The sequence below is a fragment of the Neopsephotus bourkii genome, unplaced genomic scaffold, assembly GCF_033783945.1.
Source record: "Neopsephotus bourkii isolate Nb327-2 ecotype Australia unplaced genomic scaffold, CSIRO-AGI_Nbou_v1 NB_1113, whole genome shotgun sequence".
NCBI lineage: Eukaryota > Metazoa > Chordata > Aves > Psittaciformes > Psittacidae > Neopsephotus > Neopsephotus bourkii.
The window spans coordinates 34,894-56,973 of NW_026901600.1; the positions used below are offsets into that span (position 1 = coordinate 34,894).

General features: G+C 44.8%; 1 protein-coding gene across 2 annotated transcripts in view; it reads right to left on the bottom strand.

Moving 5' to 3' along the window:
• LOC133217138 (lipoxygenase homology domain-containing protein 1-like) overlaps positions 1 to 22,080 on the bottom strand; it is a 75,479-nt gene that overhangs the window by 34,883 nt on the left and 18,516 nt on the right. For both annotated transcript variants that reach the window (XM_061362299.1, XM_061362298.1), the window contains exon 2: positions 3,159 to 3,273. In XM_061362299.1, coding sequence (XP_061218283.1) covers positions 3,159 to 3,273 — 115 coding nt within the window. The remainder of the gene's footprint in view (positions 1 to 3,158; positions 3,274 to 22,080) is intronic.

Consider the following 22,080-nt stretch of genomic DNA (forward strand, 5'->3'; position numbering starts at 1 on the left):
ATGAGCTGGCAGCAGCATTCCCAGCTGAGTTCTGTATCCAGTCCTCAGCCTCATCATGGTGGAAAGCACATGAGCATGGAGAAATAAAATGCTATAGGGGATCAGCCCTGTTTGTATCAGCACATGGCCAGCATTGGACCTTGGAGAAGCATCTCTTGCCTGTAGCAAAGGTCTTGACAACTGCCAAAATACCACCAAGCAATGCCTTGGTGTCCCTCCAGGTGCCTGTGATGGAGCCTGTGGAAAGAAACTTACTTGTGATAGTGCTTTTAGCTTCTGGCCGAGCTGTAGCTGGTGCAAGATGGCAGGTGGGGGACCTGGAATGTTGTGCAAGCTGGGTTTTGAAGTGGGATTTTGCCAAGAGTGGCTGGGGCTAAGCAGCACTTTGCCAGCACCCATCCACCACCTCCAGCACCAGTGGGGAAGCATTGCCATACACCAGATTGGCAGACTGTGACTGCAACGGAGGAATTCCAGTTCCTCCCAGACGCAAACACTACTCGGCTAAACCTCCTTGCCTAAATAAATGCATCCTTTGGGACAGAATTTGGGTGCTGCCACTTCTACAACTGATGTACCTTCTAACAAGACATGATGAAGATTTGTGTCTGTTTTTCACAGTTACCTTATTATTGGCCAATGTTAAAAACACGTATTTCATCAGCTTGCCGTGTCTTCCCTTTACTACGCATGACAAAGAAGATCTGAAATATCACGTATTTCACTACCAGCACACAATCACAAAAGAAATAAGAAATAAAAAACCTATTCTAACCAGAAGCTGAAGGGGTAGTGCCATCTTTAAGCAATGCATGATATTTTAGCTTTCTGTCATACACAGGGAATGTAAACACCTATAAAATGTCATGCATTTGCAGTCATAAGTGAACTCATGTAAACATTTAGTTGAAAGATGCATGAGATTCCATCCTTTTGCCATATTCACAAAGCTGCATAATAATTTTTGAGCAAACGGACTATTTGTTGGTTTGCTTCATATTTAGCAGAAAAGACTATCAATTAAGTAGATCTGCAGATACTCCTACACTCAGTCTAGCTTTTTTCCTCACTGTTCCTCGATGACGCACTGTAACACACCAGACTTTGCTTAGAGACACAGAAGTTTTGCTGATGTTTGGGATATTCCCATTAGAAAGCTGTAGTTGCAGTTCTAACGTTCACCTCCTACGGGACCAGCTTTAAGTGCCCTGAGCTGCAGAAGGCTGCCTTCCCATGCCTTTCATCCTTCCTCACCAACACCACAGCCATCTGCTCTCTGAAGAAACACGGACCAAGCCAGAATGCTAACCCAGGTCTGAACAAGCTCAGTTTGCTGTTGCTGCAACCTAAAATAATCCCTGCATGTCCCTTCTTTTTTTTTCACAGGGTAAATGTGGTGAATCCAGGAGGAAAGAGCAGGCATTAACCAGAGTGCCAGCAAAAATGACATTTACAATGAGTAGCTTGTTTAAAGCCACAGCTGATTGAGAAATCTATTATAGGGATCTCGTGACTCCTTCTGTAAAGGGCATATAGTATTATATTTTTAAGATAATACTTGGATTCTTTCCACAGCCACATGCAGAAGAGCACTTTCACAGTGAAATGGCTCTTTACGTAAAGGCTGACCAGAAGAACATTCACTGTAAATCTGCTTTGATGGCTTTGCCAGCAAGGCAGGTTTGGGTGCTAGGAGGTCTTTCCCCCTCAGAGCTGCTGCTGCTGCTTCCTGCTCTGCCACTGAACTGCTATGTCTTTCAGCTCCTTACCTCGGTTTCCTCCACTATTAAATCACAAGAAATGGTATTCTGCTTTACAAGTTCACTGGGATGTCTGGATGAAAATCACAGGGCAGAGAGAAAGCATTTTGTATAGATACACAATATACGATCATCAAGTATCTCACTGGTGTTTCTAGGGATGCTGGGATGATATAACTCCTTTGCCTCACTCTAATTTCTGAATTCCAAATATGGCAAACAGGGCTGAAATTTCATGTATTTTCTTTACCATTCCCATATCATTTTCTTTACAGACTCTCATGTTTGAGTTGCTTCACTGGGAAGAGAAGCTCTTTTGAGGGTAAAATTTAAAATAGCTGCAGGTACCTCTTGTCGGTGCTGTAGAAATGGAGAAAATGTGAAGTTACCGTGTGACATTAGCACAGGATTAATAATTCTGAAACATATTTTCAAGAAAACCAAAAAACAATAAGAACACAAAAAGACAGAGACACACAGCCTCTCCTGGACCCCATCGAGAAAGGATTTTTGCTTTATCTTAGTGTAATTATCTGCCTAAGGAGAAATTAGTACATGCAGAGCTGGGACTTTGTTAAAAGTCACCTTGCTTTCATGGGAGCTGAGCACCTGCTGGCCCTAATTCCCACTTATTTTTTTCTTATTCAAGAAAAATAAAAGCTATTGAGAGAGTCAAAAGCCTAACAGTAGGTGTTTAAATTAGAAAATACGGTTTCCACCAAGTTCAACATAATGATAAGAATTGAGAACTTGCAGCCAGAGGGTGGCATTGGCATCAGCTGGAGGAAAACAGAGCAGTACCACCAGCAATGTGCAGCCACAGTGGTGTGCAATAAGGCATACATCAGACAGGATGGAAACAGTCTATATTTGGAATCAGCTTTAATTCTTTCATTTCTACTCGCCTCAGATTTCCTGTGGCTGGGTGTGGGTGGTTACCCATCAACATTACTTCAAACCCACTGAGTCACTCTTCAGAAACATTCAAGGACACTTATCTCTGTACCTGACTTAGCATAGAGACCTCAGTGGGATTATAGACATGGAAACATGGCCCATCATGCCCACTCCAACAAACAATGAATATTCTCATCTCCTAAATTGGGAGCTCCTAATTTAGGCTTTAAGAAAAGCAAGTATCCCCACACCTTGCAAGTGCAAGCTTCATATAATATGGATCTGAACATATATTTCCACCTACAGAAGGGAATACAGGTTTGCAAGGGATTTTGTAAGAACCATGCAACAGCAAAAATTCAGATTTCCCTGGTGATCTCAAAATACCTTTTAGATTTATTCCCTCTGCATCCATAAGCACAATATCACATTTCATCAAAGTGCAATAAATGTTACTGAAATACAGGCCTCAAAGATACAGATTTCTTTCCAGATACTCACTTGCTTGTGAGATGAGTCTTGGGAGTAATCCCATGCTCTCCAAAGAGAGTAACAAAGACATTGGCGTCGGTTCCTGCTCCTCGGACATCTCCTGTCACTGTCACCACCTCATAGACTGTGGAAGGAGAACAGAAAGATCAGGACAACAGGAGAAATCCCTCACCTTGTATATTCATAGGATCATAGAATCCCAGACTGGTTTGGGTTAGAAGGGAACTTAAAGCTCATTCAGTTCCAAGCTCCCGCTATAGGCAGGGACACTTTCCACTGGATCAGCTTGCTCCAAGCCCCTGTGTCCAACCTGGCCTTGAACACTGCCAGGGATGCGGCAGCCACAGCTTCTCTGGGCACCCTGTGCCAGCGCCTCAGCACCCTCACAGGGAAGAGCTTCTGACTAAGAGCTCATCTCAGTCTCCCTTCTGGCAGGTTAAAGCCATTCCCCTTGGCCTGTCCCTACAGACCACTGTCCAAAGCCCCTCACCAGGTTTTTTGTAGCCTCTTTAGGCACTGGAAGCTGTTCTAAGGTCTCCCCTTAAGAAGCCTTCTGTTCTCTGGGATGAAAAACCCAGCTCTGTAAGCCTCTCAATGTCTATTACATTTAGATCTAGGTCATCCCCAATCCTGAGCTGAAAGACAGACCTCAAAGATGGATCTCTGCACCCACCACTGAAACAAACCCATCTCTTGGAGAGGGCAGAGTCACTGCTAAGGATCAACACAACTGGTGAAAGTCATCACATCAAACCAAAACTGCTGGGGACACTTTACCTGAGAAGAGAAGGATGCAGGTAGGACAAATTTTACTGCAAATAAAACACTTCTCTGTGAGCACATCACCTTCCCTACCATAATGCATGTGCATGTATTACAGATAACAGATGAATTTATGTGAAGTGTTAAAGCTGTTGAGCCATTTTTTCATTTATGCACATGTCAGTAGTGCATGCTTTCCTGTTTGATAATATATTTGTACAAAGCTGAGCAATCACTAAAGCTATAAAGTTTTCATTTTGGTTGTTCTGGAAATTTTACCAAAGACCAAATGGTAAATCATGATGAGAATAAGGTAAGAAAATGTTTAGAGTCTCAAAGCTCTACCAATTTATTTTTCCAAGTAGTAGGTTGAGTGGCAACTTTATTACTACACATATTTATCTTCTTGGAAGACACACAAGTTAAAAGTAGACTTTTATTCAAGTGGATTAAGGGACAACAAGATCCATTGGTAACAATGTAGAGGCAGATAGATTCAAATTAGTGTCAGACACACATTTCTTAAGCAGACTGATGAGAGAATTTAGAACAAGATGTAAGGCTTGAAAACAGGTTACATGTCTTGGTTGGATCAGTGCAGAGGAATTGGAAAAAATTATGAAATTTAGCCTATGGCCAAACCAAGCATACATAAGGCCTCTTTGTGGTTTTAGACCACATGATGGTCATTAGCTAATTAATATTTCAGGCTCAGACCTATAAGCTAGAGGAAAGGCTAAACATTTGTGATTTCCTTTTGCACAGCCTGACTGCTATGTACATGATTAGAAATAATCAGAACTAATGCTGTAGAAATGCCCTCTTCATGAGAGCATCAGAACTGTTACGTATTTCGTTAGCGCCCATCTTTCCCTCTTTACATCACATACATATTCAAAAGAGACAAAACCTGCATTGGAATTATACTCCGAGTAGCAACCATTGTTCCCCGCTAACACTCTTTCCTCAAAGGACCACAGAGAAGAAATTAAATTACCATTTTAACTGAAAAGCATGGAGACAGAGAGCTAGGGCAAAATCCAGGCGCCTCAGGGGGGGAAACTGAGATGAGCTCTTAGGCAGAAGCTCTTCCCTGTGAGGGTGCTGAGAAGCTGTGGCTGCCCCATCCCTGGCAGTGCTCAAGGCCAGGTTGGACACAGGGGCTTGGAGCAAGCTGCTCCAGTGGAAGGTGTCCCTGCCCGTGGCAGGGGTTGGAGCTGGATGAGCTTTAAAGTCCCTTCCAGCCCAAACCAGTCTGGGCTTCTATGAAAACTGATTAGAAATTGGTCCTTGTTTCCAGCAGCTCTATTGCACCAAGATAGGAAAGAAAAAGGTAGCACAATATTTCCAAATATTTTCCAAACCTCACCTTTCCATAAAGATAAATAAGACAGAAAGGGGACATTATTATGATAAACACAATAAGCTATGATATGTGTTCTGGTAAATTTTCAGAATTAATTGGCTTGGCATATATTACTTTTGGTCTTAAAGGAAAGGAGATTTCTTCTGAAAAAAAAAAGAATATGAAATCCACAGCTTGCACATGAATAATATGTATGAACAGTGTTTTCATTCCACCTTCCTCCTTTTAGCATTCACGCATGCAAAAGGGAGATGTTTGGCGTAGTGTGGGGAGATAGACAACGTCCTCACGTTAGTCAATAGCAGGAAGAAGACTTGTAATCCACTCTGCCCCAGTGATTCACCACTGATTGCTTCATGTGTTTCAGTGCTGTATCAACTCTGCTTTGGTAACAGGGAGTTTACACCATTAATTCATAATATTTCTGTACTCTTTTATAGCAGCCTTTTATGCCTGGCCCTCTCAAAGCAAATTCAACTTATCTGTACCATGGAAGTACTTATGACTGTTAGAGCATCCTATAGTCATTTCTGAAGTGGCCATTACAGCTCAACATCCTTCTGCAAGCATTCATTTGAGAAAGGGCCTTTTATGCATTTTCCCCCCTCTTCCCACAGAGACTCAGCAAAATGTAGCTCTTTTCCTGTTTTCAGGACAAGTTGTGCCCAATTTCTTCCTGGCAGGCACATGGCTGAATGCATTTTTCCTGTAAAAAGGGAGGGGAAAAAAAGTAATTACAACACTCTAAGTTTGCAGAGACCTTTCAAAAGCTCAGGTAGGTTTTTCTAGTGAGTTGTTTTTCTCTTGCTAGAGAAATGCCGGGACTCATATGTGGCAGGCAGAGTCTATCGCGCTACGTCTGCTCATGTTTACATCAAGTGAAACCCTTTTCTGAACTGATCTGCTGCACCTCTACAGCCACTGACATCACTCCATCTATACATCTAACCTAAACTTCCTTACAGAAGATATAAGTCAGACTGATCTGCTTCTACTTTTTAACTCCTAACAGATGAGATGATGGTACACAAGGAAATCAAGTGTCTAAGACAGCACCATCAAAAAGCCACAATATTCCCCTCACCTCTAAGAAATCAAAACCCTTCTCTAATTCCCACAGTGGAAGTCTCACAACTGCAAGAAAAACCATGAGTACATCCAAATTTCCACTATGGGTTCACAACCCCAAGTTTAGCCTCCACACACTGCAGCAAGCAGGCATCAGTTTTTACCAGGATAGATGTGTTGAGCCCTGCCCAAGTAGCACATGTCCTTACTGACCATATGCAGAGTTTAGCACAATTTTAATTAAGTTTGCACAGAGGGATGAAAGGAGGGCCTGGGTTGATGACATCAACACATCACCACGTTTGACAAGTGTCACAGTGCACCCCTGGAAGGGGAAAGGAGCCCTGCTGCCCCTTCTCCAGCAGTACAGTTGTGCAGCCACTGTGCAAGTCAGTTATGTCAGAGCTTCCTAGAGATGTTCAGGAAGTCAGGACTTCCTTTGCAGGAAGAAAATAGAGGTTTAATACTAACACTGAAGCTAGCTCTTTCTGGAGAAGGCACCTGGAGACAGTTTATTTAGCTACATCCTTTGAAGGCATGGAAGTTCATTGGTCTGGGTCCAGAATTGTTTCCTTTCACAGAATCACAGGATGGTTTGGCTTGGAAGGGACCTTAAAGCTCCTCCAGTTACAGCCCCCTGCCATGGGCAGGGACACTTTCCACTAGAGTAGGTTGCCCCAAGGCCTGTCCAACCTGGCTTTCTTTGCATTTCTTTTATTTGTGATCAACCACTGACAGCTGATGGATATCATCTTTGCTGAGAGCATCTCTGCAGCTTGAGGACCCAGAAGGCAGAACAAGCAACTGTTGTGCAATGGGGAGCAGCATTCTGTACCCTAAGCCCCTTTGCTGGGAACAGCAACTATGGTATAAGACAACAAGAACTGTACACTAGTGACATTTCTTAACCATCCCGGTAATTTGCTCTTGAATAATTGAATATTCTGACTTTGAGACAACATGTTCAGCCTTAGTAAATCCCAGGCATAAACATCTTGTACTTTGCGATTTGGGACAATAAAGCCGAATTAGCTGAAAAGCTTGAAATTGGATTTCTGTGGAAGTCACAGTTCAAACCAAGGGTTTCTGGGCTAGAAAGATCAATTTTGCTACTTCGGTGCAGCTGAGGCAGGGCTCCCCAGCTGTGAAGGGGAAGATTAAGAAAACACAGAAGTTAAGTATTTTGAGTATCATACATGTTTCATTACACAAACTGGGTCCTCCCCTCCCACTGAGTTCCTTGCTTTTTCAGATGGTCTCATGGTATTTACAATCTTTTCCTCATTTTGAGTCTTGACTTTTCAAACCCCTCTCCACCACTCAAAAGATCTGAATTCCCTGCTGAGAATTCACCTCCATCACTACTGTCAATATTCTTAGTATCATGGGTGTTAATGCTCACCAAAAATTTACCTCTACAGTGCAATGGTGCCAGCCCCTAAAGCCCCTCCACTGGTGGAAAATATCTACCCAAAGTCTCCAGGATCTCCAAATTTGGTTTTAACAGGGGCACTTGTTTATTCACTTTTGAGGACGCCTTGAACACCGGAGAGGGGGGAGATCAGCGTCAGGAGCCTCAATTGAGAGCGACAAGAGCCACCGAGGGAGCCTCAAGTACTCGACAGGACCTGCCCAGGAGCCGGCAGCTCAGCTGACGCGAGCAGTGACTCACAGGGGGCGGAGCCAGGAGCAAAGGCGCTAGCCCTGATTGGGTAAAAAGCTGCCCCAGGGAGCACGGCCGACCAGGAGCGTGGGGAACAGAGCGAGTTGAGGCAGTTTGCGCAGGATGGTGAGCACTCACCGCATGACCAGGGCCCGGTCTGGGAGCTCTGCTCTGGCTGGCCCGGCGGTGGCCACCGTAGGCACTCAGAGCCGATGAGAGGGGAGGCTGCAGTGCAGACTTCGGGGTGTAGAGAGTGCCTGCGCTGCTCTGGTGAGGGAAAGGTGCACAATGGGCAGGGCTGCACTCGGTGCTCCCTGGTGGAGGTGCTCCTGCAGCAGGTGACTGAGCTGCGGGAAGCTATTAATAGGCTACAAGATGTCAGGGTAGCTGAGAGGAAGCAGGAATGCTTGCTCCCTGCCCAAACTGTGCAGAGTTCTCAAGCTTCCCCTGTAGCTCATGAAGGAAAGGAGGTTGTTAGCTCTCAAAGCTGGGAATTGGTGACAAAACCAACAAAAAAAGGAGGAAAAGGACAATTAAAAGCAAGGGACTTCCTCCTAAACCTGTTGCCCCCACGCAGAACCGCTTTGCTGTCCTTCAGGGGGCTCATGAGGAAATGCACTTGTGCCAGAAACAGCCGGGTGATGCACTAGTAAAGAAGATTTCTACTGGTGCTGTCAGGAAAAAGCGGTGGGTCATAGTGGTAGGGGATTCTACTTTGAAAGGGACAGAAGCACTTGTCTGTCGGACTGACCCGGTGTCAAGGGAGGTTTGTTGCCTACCGGGGGCACGGATCAGGGATGTGGCAGAGAGGCTGCCTGCTCTAGTAAGCCCCACGGACTATTACCCACTTCTGGTGATACGTGTGGGTGCTAGGGATATAGATAGTAGTAGCCTGGGGAACATAAAGAAGGACTACAGAGCCCTGGGAGAGGTGGTTAAGGATTCTGGAGCTCAGATAGTCTTTTCGTCTATTCTCCAGGATACAGGGGAGGACCTAAAAAAGCTAGGAGGATTAGCCAGGTTAATAAATGGTTAAAAGGGTGGTGTCACAGTCAGGGGTTTGGGTGTCTTGAACATGGGACCCAAGTTTGTAGGCCAGGTCTAGCGGGGGCTGGTGGAGCTGGTCTGAAGAGCAGTTTCGGTAGGAGGCATGCCAGACTGGTCAAGGAGGCTTTAAACTAGATGTGTTAGGGGAGGGGGGCATCATTCAATCCCAACACAGACAGTCAGCTGCCAGCACCTATAATAAATGCTCAGAGCAATGCAGAGATATTCTGGCTGCTCCAGCCAATGAGCCAGCTTCATTTGGAGCTCGGCTCAGATGCCTCTATACAAATGCCCATAGCATGGGGAACAAACAAGAGGAATTAGAGATGTGTGGTCGTCTACAGGGGTATGATATAACAGGCATCACAGAAACATGGTGGGATGGCTCCTATGACTCGAGTGTTGGAATGGAAGGTTACAGGCTCTTTAGAAAAGACAGGCCTGGCAGGCACGGAGGGGGAGTTGCCCTTTATGTTAGGGATAGGCTGGAGAGTATGGAACTCTGTCTGGGGACAGGCGAGCAGTTAACAGAGAGCTTGTGGGTCAGGGTTAAAGGGAAAACAGCAATGGGAGACATTACTGTGGGGATATGTTACAGACCACCTGATCAAGAAGAACCTGCGGATGAAGCACTCTATAGGCAGATAGGAAAAGCCTCACTCTCACAGGCCCTCGTTCTCATGGGTGACTTCAACCACCCTGACATCTGTTGGAATGACGGTACGGCCCGGCACAAGCAATCCAGGAGGTTCCTCGACTGTGTGGAAGACAACTTCCTTCTGCAAGTAATAGAGGAACGGACAAGGAGAGGTGCCATGCTTGACCTTGTGTTCACCAACAGGGATGGGCTCGTTGGAAATGTGGCACTGCAGGGCAGCCTTGGATGCAGCGACCACGGGGTGGTTGAATTTGAGATCCTTAGGACAGTGAGAAGAGCATACAGCAAGCTCACTGCCCTAGACTTCAAGAGAGCAGAATTTGGCCTCTTCAGGAACCTGCTTAGTAAGGTTCCATGGGATATAGCCCTAGAGGGCAGGGGGGCTCAAGACTCTTGGTTGGTCTTCAAGGATCACCTGCTACAAGGTCAGGAGTGTTGCATCCCAACTAGAAGGAAGTGCAGCAGGAGGGCCAGGAGACCTCCTTGGATGGATAAGGAGGTGCTGAGAAAAATTCAAATGAAAAAAGAGTCTTATAGAAAGTGGAAGCAAGGACAGGTAGCCTGGGAAGAGTACAGGGTTATTGTCCGGGAAGCTAGGGACCGAGTTAGGAAAGCTAAGGCCCAGTTAGAATTAAACTTGGCTAGGGATATTAAGGATAACAGGAAGGGATTCTACAGGTACACAGCAAATAAAAAACAGATTAGGGAGAACGTAGGCCCCCTCAGGAGACTCTCGGGTGAACTAGCTACACAGGATTTGGAGAAGGCTGAGGTTCTGAATGACTTCTTCACCTCAGTCTTCACTAGCAAGTGCTCTTACCACACCACCCAAGTCTTGGAAGGCAGACGCAGGGACTGTGACAATGAAGACCTTGGGCCCACTGTAGGAAAGGAATTGGTTCGAGACCATCTTAAAAATCTGAACGTGCACAAGTCCATGGGTCCTGATGAAATCCATCCGTGGGTCCTGAAGGAGCTGGCGAATGAAATTGCTAAGCCGCTGGCCATCATATTTGAGAAATCGTGGCAGTCAGGTGAAGTTTTCGACGACTGGAAAAAGGGAAATATAACCCCCGTTTTCAAGAAGGGGAAAATGGATGACCTGAGCAATTACAGACCAGTCAGTCTCACCTCTGTGCCTGGCAAAATCTTGGAGCAGGTTCTCCTGGAAGGCATGCTAAGGCACATAAAAAACAAGAAGGTGCTTGGTGACAGCCAGCATGGCTTCACCAAGGGGAAATCCTGCCTGACCAATTTGGTGGCCCATGGACTTGTGTACATTCAGGTTTTTAAGATGGTCTCGAACCAATTCCTCTCCTACAGTGGGCCTAAGGTCTTCAGTCTTACAGTCCCTGCATCTGCCTTCCAAGACTTGGGTGGTGTGGTCAGAGCACTTGCCAGTGAAGAGTGAGGCGAAGAAGTCATTCAGAACCTCAGCCTTCTCCAAATCCAGTGTACATCCAGTTTACATTGTCAAATGGAAAGGTAAAAAAAAAACCCAAAAACCAACTCACAACCGAATTGCAGTATTTCCTTGCAAAGCCGTGAAATACAAAGGTTGCTATTTTCCCATCTTTTGACATTAATGCACACAGTCATTTCAAGATTCCTTTTGGGGTTGTTACTTGGTCCAACAGTCAAAGAGAGATTATAGCAAAGTTTTTCAGGATAGAATAAGGTTTTGGAGTATCACTCCAAATTTGGCTATATCCTATTATTTATACTCCTCAGTGGAAGCAATCACTAAATGCAAATGAAGGAAGCACCCACAGGGATTTTATGATTACCCTTGAAGTTTCCAAGTGCATCGAGAGAGTCTCCTTCCCTTGCTTATTTATGAGATGTCCATATGTAGTCACTTTGCATTTAGCTGACATCTATAAGAGATATTGTAGGGAACCTTTAAGCTTCTCAAAGAGGTCTGCTCTCAAAGTGGAGTATGGAAGGGCTGGTTCATTGACATTTCCTCCAGAGTCAGTTGGGAGACCACAGTCGAGACACTGCAACGTTTTGTTAGCTGCACACCTCAAGAGTTTACAGTTTTTCCCATCGTAGTCAGCAGGACTTGAAAATGAACTTTCTTCAAAACTTTGCAATAACTTTTGGCTTCCATGATGTGAAAAACAACTCCTTTATATGCATTCCTGCAGGTCTTGCACAATGAGATGTATTTTGGCAGAGAGCTCTCAGCCTCTCCATGGATGGATAGCTTTGCAGCCATGATGCCCATATTTCCTTCTTAGTTAAACATAAAGCACAAACCATGACACTGGCATTGATCATCTGCCTCCCTTCAAACTGGACAGGATGCTCCAAATGTCCATGCCTCTTCACCCAAGCTGCTGACTTGGTGAGGTCATTAAATATAAGGATGCTCCTGCCCATTTGTGCTACTCCTCAACACTTTTCCTACCAGTGCTGGCTGAGTTCATCACACACCATGGATAAGTGAGCCCCAAAGAGAGGTCACAAAAGGAAAAGGGAGAGTACTGGATCTTAGCTTGAACATCATTCTGCTGAGCAGGCAACTGCTCACCAAAAGACGCCTACATTTAGGTGCTTTTAGGACAAAGGTAAGCCTATTCTGAATGACCATGGTCAATTTACAGTAATCTGTGGTGTTATTATGGGAACGCTTGACTTTCAGGCCAGTCTCCAAACCTTGCTTTTCTCCCAGTGGGCTAGGCAGAGTCAATACAAAGCTTTAAATACAGCCACTGATACAGGCTCTTTTGTTCCAAATATTACCTCAATCAAGAGGAATTTGATGCAGTTATCTCATCTAGTAGATACTGAATCTCCAGCTGGCTGCACTGTTCAGCTATCCAGTATAAAGACCAGTCAAAGTTTCAGCAAGCAAAACAGAATTGATTTGCTATGGACTGCTTTTCATGAGCATATACAAGCTCAATAATGGAAATAACAGACATAGTTTCTTTGCTCAAAATAAGCATTAAGAAATGGTCATTTCAAGCTCAAGATACAGACAGCATAAAATCAGTATCAGGTTTCGCTGCAGTATTCCTGGAAGAACTTACATCCATTTCCCTGTCTTGCAGTAAGAGCTGATAGTATAAACCTGTCCATTGAGTGGCCAGAGTAAATATTCACTTCAAAACAGTTGCTAAAATTACTGTAAAGCTGTAAAGACTGACAAGTGGAGGCTGAGATCCTCTAGCTAAGAGCATGCAAAATTCCCTTAGCTCCACAAGGGAGGAATATCTTCAGGGCAGAAGAGTGCTTTGTCTGATAAACTCAGTTTTTTCTGACTCCAACATGGGATTGCTTAGCATCAATTATGGCAGTGACTGCAGAGCCCTTCAGGTCACATTCTCATATGATGAATATGGAGAACTGAGCTGGAGCTCATGATGATGCCTAACTCTCTAGCGAAAGTGGCCCTTAGTAGAAAATAATTAAGCAATACGCCACAATTATACAGGTGCAACAAGACAGCAAAGCAAGGAGTTATCAAGAGAGTCTGGGTAAGGAGAGGGAAAGCAGGAATTAAAGCCAAGCTAAGCTAGCTAGCTTAGTAGAGCATACATGGGGTAAAAACCCCAAGGTGGCTGCAGATGTTAGACATCCCAGTGTGCACAGAAGCACCAGTGTCCTGAAGGCAGCTTTCCCTCCTCCAGTATGTCTTTACTCCTCTTCCAGCTGATATATCAAATATCATCATACACCTCATTTGTGGCAAGTTTACTCCTCTTCCAGCTGATATATCAAATATCATCATACACCTCATTTGTGGCAAGCCTCATCTCCCTCACTGCTTCCTGCTTCCTTAAAGATCCACAAACCCAGGCTACATACACAAAGTAAGCAAGATTTAAACCCTCCTACACCAAGGTTATCAGAAGAAACCAGCAAGATGCTGTCTTCATCTTGACTATAAACCCAAACCAGCACAGCTTGAAATTATGGCTATCAGAGCTACTTTCAGAAGTATCTGACAGGGTGCATTTACCTCAGCAGCAGTAATGGTTGTCTGCACTTCACTGTATTTCCAGTTGGAAATTCACTGATTGTTCTCAATATTCACTTAATGTTGATTCATGCAAAGCACCAGTCACTCTGGCTCCCACTGAAGCACTTCAGGCTCCTACTTCAGCTTATGTTTGCTTGGAGTACCTGAAGAGAACCTTGACAACTACATGTATGCAGAATACCTAGAAGTTTTTAAGGGTCTGTGCTGATTGTTACAGGGTATGTTTGACAAAATGGTGCTCTATGCACATGAACACACCAGTTAAATACTTACTGTAATTACATCTTTATCAGGACTATCCTTTCACCACCATGAGCAGGGACGTTTGAAATCAGAGCTTGTATTTATCAATCCACAATTTGGGCAACAATCTCTTGTCATACACAAAATGAGTCAAAATCTTCTCTCATTCACTCTGGGAATGACAGATCCTGACTAATTCCATTGACTTGAGCACCAATACTTTGGATTCATACTAGCCAAAGTGTGAACAAATTTGGGCCTCACACACTATGGGAGATTGCCTGCTCTTCACATGCTTTAGCAAAAGCAGCTTTTGAGTTCAGCATGCATGCCAAATTTTTTATTCAAAGCAAAAGAGACATATTTTCCATGAATATCTGGACCGGTTGCACACTGTTACACATTTTACTATACATTATAGAAAGAATTGCAGAATTAGTAGTACCTTGCATTTTGAGATGCTGCATGGATATGAATTAGGGAGGTTTCCTGCAAAAGTTACTACTTGCGCATACAAACAGAATTATACTGAGCTCTGAAACATCATTTATCTTTTAAAATACAAATCTAAAGCTGAACACTGTCCTGTCTGTTCCCACAGGCATTATAGTTGAGATTTGGAGTTTGTTTTACTTCATCAGGTATTGCAAAATCAACATTTCATTTTCACACACTGTAGGAAGCCAAACTTGATATGTCTGCTGCTCCAGCTATCACTTAAAAGGGCTTTTTCCTTAGCACTACCAGAAAAAAACATCTCAGTTCTTTGCTGGAACAGCAAAGACGAATTAGCTTAGCAATCGACATCTTTGTTGCTCAAGTCTAAATTGCACTGGAGGAAAACACTGTGCCCCAGGGGAGGGAAACGTTTGTGAGAAAAAACTGTTCTCTTTCTTTCATTATCTTTTGGAGACAAGGAGGGCTTGCCAGGATGTGGGGTGTCTCTGAATCACGACTGTGGACACGAACATTAGGTACTGCTGTCCAACAGGAAGTGTATCGTGCAGCCTGGGTAAAATACAGTATTGATTTTACCTGTGGCATTGAATCAAGCCTGTAGTAAAGCAATGTGCCTGCAGGATACGAGTGGAACTAATTCACTGCTGTCTATCACACCACTGGATTCAAACAAGAGCCCCACTTCCTAGTTGTCTAGGCAGTAGGCCAACCACAACCAAGGAGAGATGCTCTCCTTGCTGCCAGCCCTGACCCCCAATACCCATGTTTGAGGAAGAGGAATTTCACCAAAGACCGTTTTTTTTGCTGACTTCCCCAGAGCACTTGGCCAGGAGGTGCTGCAGGTTGGCTGCTGAGATGAGCAAGGCAAGACATGTCTCAGGGTCTGTTTGTGAGGAACAGCTGAGTTGTTTTTGCAGAATAAAAAAACACAGACAACAACAAGTTTCAGAACCAATCAGCCGGAGGCAGGGAATCCAGCAGGACTGTGTTCGGTAGCTGGCACAGCCACCAGCATGTGAGGACTGGATAACGCTATGAGCAGGGACAGTTGTCACACGACAGCCATACCGCCTGCAAGAGGGGAACACTGTGCCCCTGGCAGCTCTCAGTGAAGAACCAGCACCTTTTGTTCCTGAGACCAGCTGCGTTTGAGGCTCATTGACAGAAAGCCAAATGTGTGCTGGGCTGCGCCCCTAGAGGGTGAGCAGCAGGTCGAGGGAGGGGATTCTCCCTCTCCACTGTGCTCTGGGGAGACCCCCCTCTGCAGCCCTGATTCAGCTCTGGGCCAGCAGCACTAGAGGGACGTGGAGCTGCTGGAGCAAGGCCAGAGGAGGCCATGGAGATGCTGCGAGGGCTGGAGCAGCTCTGCTCTGGAGCCAGGCTGAGAGAGCTGGGCTGGGGCAGCCTGGAGAAGAGAAGGCTCCTGAAGGGGAGACCTTAGAGCAGCTCCGGTGCCTAAAGGGGCTGCAGGAAAGCTTTGGACAAGGTCTTGTAGGGACAGGCCAAGGGGAATGGCTTGACCCTGCCAGAGGGGAGACTGAGATGAGCTCTTAGGCAGAAGCTCTTCTCTGTGAGGGTGCTGAGGCGCTGGCACAGGGTGCCCAGAGAAGCTGTGGCTGCCCCATCCCTGGCAGTGTTCAAGGCCAGGTTGGACACAGGGGCTTGGAGCAAGCTGCTCTAGTGGAAGGTGTCCCTGCTCTTGGGAGGGAGTTGGAACTGGATGAGCCTTAAGGTCCCTTCCAACCCAAGCCAGTCTGTGCTTCTATGGTAAGCAGGGACCCATGCCTGCAGAAGCTTTTATTTACAGCAAGTTATTTGTGTTACCTATCCTTACAAACACATTATTAGATGTCATGATGAATTAATCATAATTCTGCAACTTACTATGTCATGGAGGCACTTACTAAAACCTGAATAACACTTTAAAGAAAGATTTTAAAAATAATGTGAATTGATATAACTTTTGACCTTCCCAACTCCTACCTCTTACTTCTTTATATGTATCTCCTGATTAATACTTACAGTTCACCAAGAAAGTCTGATAGATATACTACCATAATATTGACACCTATAAAATCGGGGAAAGTGTGGAAAAATACAGCAGATCTGAACATCAGGGCATGAAGTGCCAAAAAGACTGATCATTTCCAACAGCCACTTCTAATTACAGCAATGATGAACAATTACTTTGTGGTATGCATCTAGTGAGTCTTGCAATGCATATAAATCCATCAGCAAAAGCCATCATTATTATTATTTTCAGACTGTGTGTGAGTGCTGCCACTCAGGTGTCTGTGACATTGTGTTAGACAGCAGTGTCCAGCAGGGAAGAAGAGCCAAAGGCGTAAGAAAAACTCCTCTGACCATGCCTGGGGACATACCTGCAGACGCACCACACTGAGAATAAACAAATATTTGTTGTTTAAGCAGCAATAGTCAGACAAGTGAAGGCCTTAACGAGATAAAAATTATGTTATGTGGAAGTAATATCCTAGTTGTATCCCTGAAAACTGACACAGGAACCCCTAGTAAATTGTAGCTTACAAGGAGAAGTCTTGATACCAACCCTATCAGAAGTTTTTGCTTTTCTTGAGCTTAGATGGATACAATAGCTCACCTGAAGCTGTGGGGATTGACTTAAAATGAAAGATCTTCTACCTAAGAGCTCATCTCAGTCTCCCCTCTGGCAGGTTCAAGCCATTCCCCTTGACTTGTCCCTACAGGCCCTTGTCCAAAGCCCCTCTCCAGCTTTCCTGCAGCCCCTTTAGGCACTGGAGCTGCTCTAAGGTCTCCCCTTCAGGAGCCTTCTCTTCTCCAGGCTGACGCAGCCCAGCTCTCTCAGCCTGGCTCCAGAGCAGAGCTGCTCCAGCCCTCGCAGCATCTCTATGGCCTCCTCTGGCCTCGCTCCAACAGCTCCACGTCCCTCTTGTGCTGCTGCCCCAAAGCTGGACACAGACTCCAGGTTTGCCCTGGTTATCTCTCTGTGCTCACTCCCATATAGCTCAGTACAATTTTCTAGTCAGACTTTCCATTTGGATGGAAATAATTGTGCTGTTTTAATGGTACAGTGTTCAGTGTTCAGATACTGGTCCAAATACTCAGGGAGACAGTGATAAACAGCTTCAAAAAGAGCCTGGAAGAAGTACACTTAACAAAGTATAAGCAAGAACAAAACCAATTACTCTTAGAATATCAATGCAGTCCTGAAACCAGGAATTTGATGCAGCAGTGGAGGAATCTGCTGCATTTACAAGGAAAAGCAGCTCCTCAGTTTTCTTTCTGCAGCCAGAGAATGAAAAGCTACCCAGGCAAATCTCAGATTTTCTAAAAAACAGTAATTTTAATTAGTTTAAGGAGAGAGGACAGGAAGAGGAAGACAGAAAACAAAAATCCCCAGATCTTCTTGAATGATTCCAGTGTGATCAACTTCTAGTCCTGCATCTTCTAAAGGTCACCTTTCTCAGAGAGGACACCTTGGTTGCTTTGAGTCCAGGCTGACTGGACACATAGGCTGGGGAAAACACTTCTAGAATTTAATATCTTGATCTGCATTCAACATCTGCTTCTCAGTGAAATCCTGTTCAGTTTCTCCTCGGGAACTCTCAGACATTTTCTGTTAAAAGTCCAAACCCAAACATTCAGTCTAAAAAGTAGCCACAAGCAATTAAGGGTATGAAACTGAACTTGCCATTCAGTTCAGATATGAGATCTGGGGTGTGAGGAGAGCAGCAGTGCCGTAAGGCTGCATTCTCATGGGTGTGGGTTTTACAGGCATCAGCCGTGCATCAGCTGTGCCAAGCATTTGGCAGCCTCATGCCTACAGCTGTTCCTCGGTGCTGTTTTTGGTGCTGGCAGCTGGGCTGAGCCATCCCAAATGGATCCTGTGTGAGTAACGGGGATGGCTCTTATGTATGCTTGGGCCTTCTGGGTCCTGCCTGGGCAGGGGTACATAAAAGCTCACTCCCCCCAGCCCTGTGTGTGCACTTGCTGAGCACACACTTGTAAATGAAAGGAGACATCTGCAAGGGTTTAAAACTTCAGATACCAACAAGTGCTTGCTATGAAAGGTTTATTCACACTCATCTGCTTTGCAATACTGATTTTCCATACAAATGACTAGTAGCAGCCCTGCTGCGGGTTGATGGCTGATCATGGACGACAAAGAGTTGCTGTGATTCCTTGCAAGGCCCCATCTGCAGCATTTTAATTACTCATTTCCAATTTGTAGGACCCTATTTCAGCACAACATCTCCAGGCAACTGCAACTTTCCACTGGGGCTACACAGGTTTGCAGTGGGGGGTAGTTTTTGATGCCTACATAAAAATGCCAACATGTGCTCCTGCAACTTAATCAACACTTCAATATCACAGCTAGTTTAGATTTGGCTTGTTCTGTCACACAGGCTGATAGCTTTGGGGTGAAAGTGATCTAACCTTTTCAAAAGTCGTATTTCAGGCAGTGATTTGTAACTATGGAAAATGCTGAGGTGGAGACATGGTGGATCTCACCTGCTTGCAAGGCAGGTGCAGCACCACCTTCTCTTGGTGACGTGCTTTGCATGTCCCACCAGATCACAAGACATAAAACTGAGTACAAAATTCTTCCCTGAAAGCTTTATGCCTAAGACCCAACCCAGTTTAATTGTAAGAAGAAAAATCTGTCTTCCAAAGAGGAGTCTTTGTTTATCCTGATTTGGAACATTCATCAAAACCTCAGTTTGGGAAGATCAGTGGATGTAGTGAACAGATGAGATGACTTTGCTTCTGATAATCATCTATCATAAAAATATGTGATACCTCTCTCTGGTCCTGTACATAGCACAGGGAGAGAGCTGGCAACCACACAGCACTTGCTCTCCTTCTTCATTCTGCTGCTGAATTACATTAAACATAAGTTAGCAATAAACTCAGCATGTCCTGAATATTTTTCGTGTGTAACCCTTTGCTGCAGTCACTAAAGGAACATGATGTGATAAATGTAACACAATAAAATGGATGGCTCACATCAAAAGAAATGATGAGCAGCTTGTATTTCTATTTACAAATCAACAGTGTCCATTTTCCTCCCTCCCATCACCATCTGAGACAACGTGTTAACAAAAACATGCATTTCTTGAGTAGCTTTCTTCATTTTATGATTATTATTGGCACTGCCAACATCACTGAAGCCCAGCTTCACCCACTATGCAATATGGACAAACCAGTGGCGTTGCATACAAAGTGGTCTCGGCATCTGTCCCTGGAAGAGAGGACTGAAGCCTCAAAGTACTCTCCTGGGAGCTAATCCAAGCTTTGCTCCCTTGCCTGCGAGTGTATACATGCCATGGACCTCCACAGTGTCTTTGTCAATAATTGCTATGCTTTCCTAGCCATTTACTGTCACACAGACCTGCCTTTTGATAAATTGCATGCATGGAAATGCCTTATACTTCATCCTCAGTGAAGAAGTTCCGGGAACTTTGGCCACACTTGCTGAGCATACACTAGTAAATGGAAGGAGACATCTGCAAGGGTTTAAATCTTCAAATGGTGAAGGTGGTGACCAAGTGACCAGGAGAGCATAGTGCAGCAGGTCTGACTACATGCTAGAGTAGAGCTTCCACAAAGACAAGGAAATTCCACTAAAGGATTTGTTGCCTTTGAAGGAAAGATACCTACTGCTTGTATCCAGACATGAAACTTGGCAGGAAAAAAAAAAAAACAAACAAAAAGAAAAACACAAAAAGATTGATTTCCTCTGAGATGAGATATGCCTCTGGTGAGCTACAGCTATGCAAAACAGGAAGCCCCAAGATCTCTCGAGTCAGCAGCACTTTGCAGAGTATAAGAGGGAGTTTTCCTCCAATGCCACAACCCAGGGATGTCTCCATGCTGGAATCACCAACTCAGCAGCTGTCAGCTCAGCCAGAGGGAAGGCTCAGTTAGTGGCATGAAAGCAAGTTTGGAGAAGAAAACATTTCCTTCCTTTCTACCAACCCAGATGTACCCATGGCTTTGGCAGAATGACCCAGAAAACAGATGTAACACTTGACCCATTCCTTCATGGTTCTCTGCACCCAACTCTGAGCAGGAGGATCAATAACCACGCCAGCCTCCCTCTTCTCCATTACAGACAAGATCTGGGATATCAAGAGAAAGATATAGAGAAAGAGATGGGGTTCCTTCAAGGGGCTGGTTTCAGGCCTTAGACATCCACTCTGTACCTCAGTTTGCTGGTATCTATAGAACCTTCCATGATATTCTAAGGCAGCCAGGGTGCGATATGAAGTCTCTGGATACCTACTGCACTTTAAATCTACTGATTCCACCAATTAAATTTACGTAAAAAATGTGCCCTGTTTGCACTATTATTGGCAATTCAAGATTGCAGAATCATACAGTGGTTTGAGTTGGAAGGTGTCAGGGATTTAAACCAGGACTGAAGGGACCATTAAGGCTCATCCAATTCCAACCCCCTGCCACAGGCAGGGACACCTTCCTCTAGAACAGGATGCTCCAAACCCCTTCCATCCTGGCTTTGAACACTGCCAGGAATGGGGCAGCCACAGTATCTTTTCTCTGGACACCTGTGCTGGTGCCTCACCACTCTCACAGGGAAGAGCTTCTTGCTTATGTCCTATCTAAACCCACTGTCATTCAGTTTAAAACCATTGTCCCTTGTCATGCTAATACAGACCTTGGTAAAAAGTCTTTGCCGTATTTCTTATAAATCCCCTTTCAGTATTGAAAGGCTGCAATAAGGTCTGCTTGCAGGCCTCCACACTGCACTGTAGAAGTGACTTTGCAAATACTTTATTAATAAATAAGCAATCTCATTAACACCAGGATCACAGGAATGGACAGCAGCTGCAATTTAGTTTAAAAGCCTGCTTTATCTGCTATAATTTTCTCAAATACACTATCTCCCAGTCGCTTGGTATCTTTTGTTTTCTTGTCCCCAGGAGCTGGATTTGCCTTGTTCTTCAGTCATCAATCAACAGCGATGTGGGGCATCCCTGCCTCTGTTTGCTAATAGAGTAAGATAAAGAGGACATCAGATGATACAGGCGCCGTTGACTACCTGCTTATAAAACATTTACAACACCTCTCTTTTCTTTTTACTGCAAAAAGAATCACAGCTTGTAGACTGAAATATAGGTCTACTGAATATTCACCAGTACCAAAGGGAGATGACATCCCAAAGCTTCTGGGATGCTTTTTGCAGAGGTTACACGTTTCTCAAAACCCTGACCAGCAACAGTCACTTCACTCAATGGTCCTTTGGAAGAAAAGCAGCAGCAGCCTCCAAATGAGTCACACACACAAAAATCTACTGTTATGAATCAAAACAGGAAGAGCAGCAGCACAATGCATGGCAGAGGGAGTAGCTGAAACTCAAGCAGGGGGATAAGACAGTTAGGGTTTACTCCTGAGCTTTTGCTTTTTGGTGCCAAATGGCCCAGAGGCAGATTTTCACTTGTGGAAAACCTCAGTGGCTTATTGACAGTTCTGCCCAGCATTATTCTTCTCTTCCTTGCCCCCCTATTCTTCCCTCATGTACATGTGCACTGTCTTCCATCAATATCTGTAAATGGAGGATGCAAAATACCGAGACATAGCTCAAGTAGGAGAGTCCACCATGCATTGGAACAACCACTGGTTCAGTGGGACTCATGGCTAAATGACAGCTTTCAT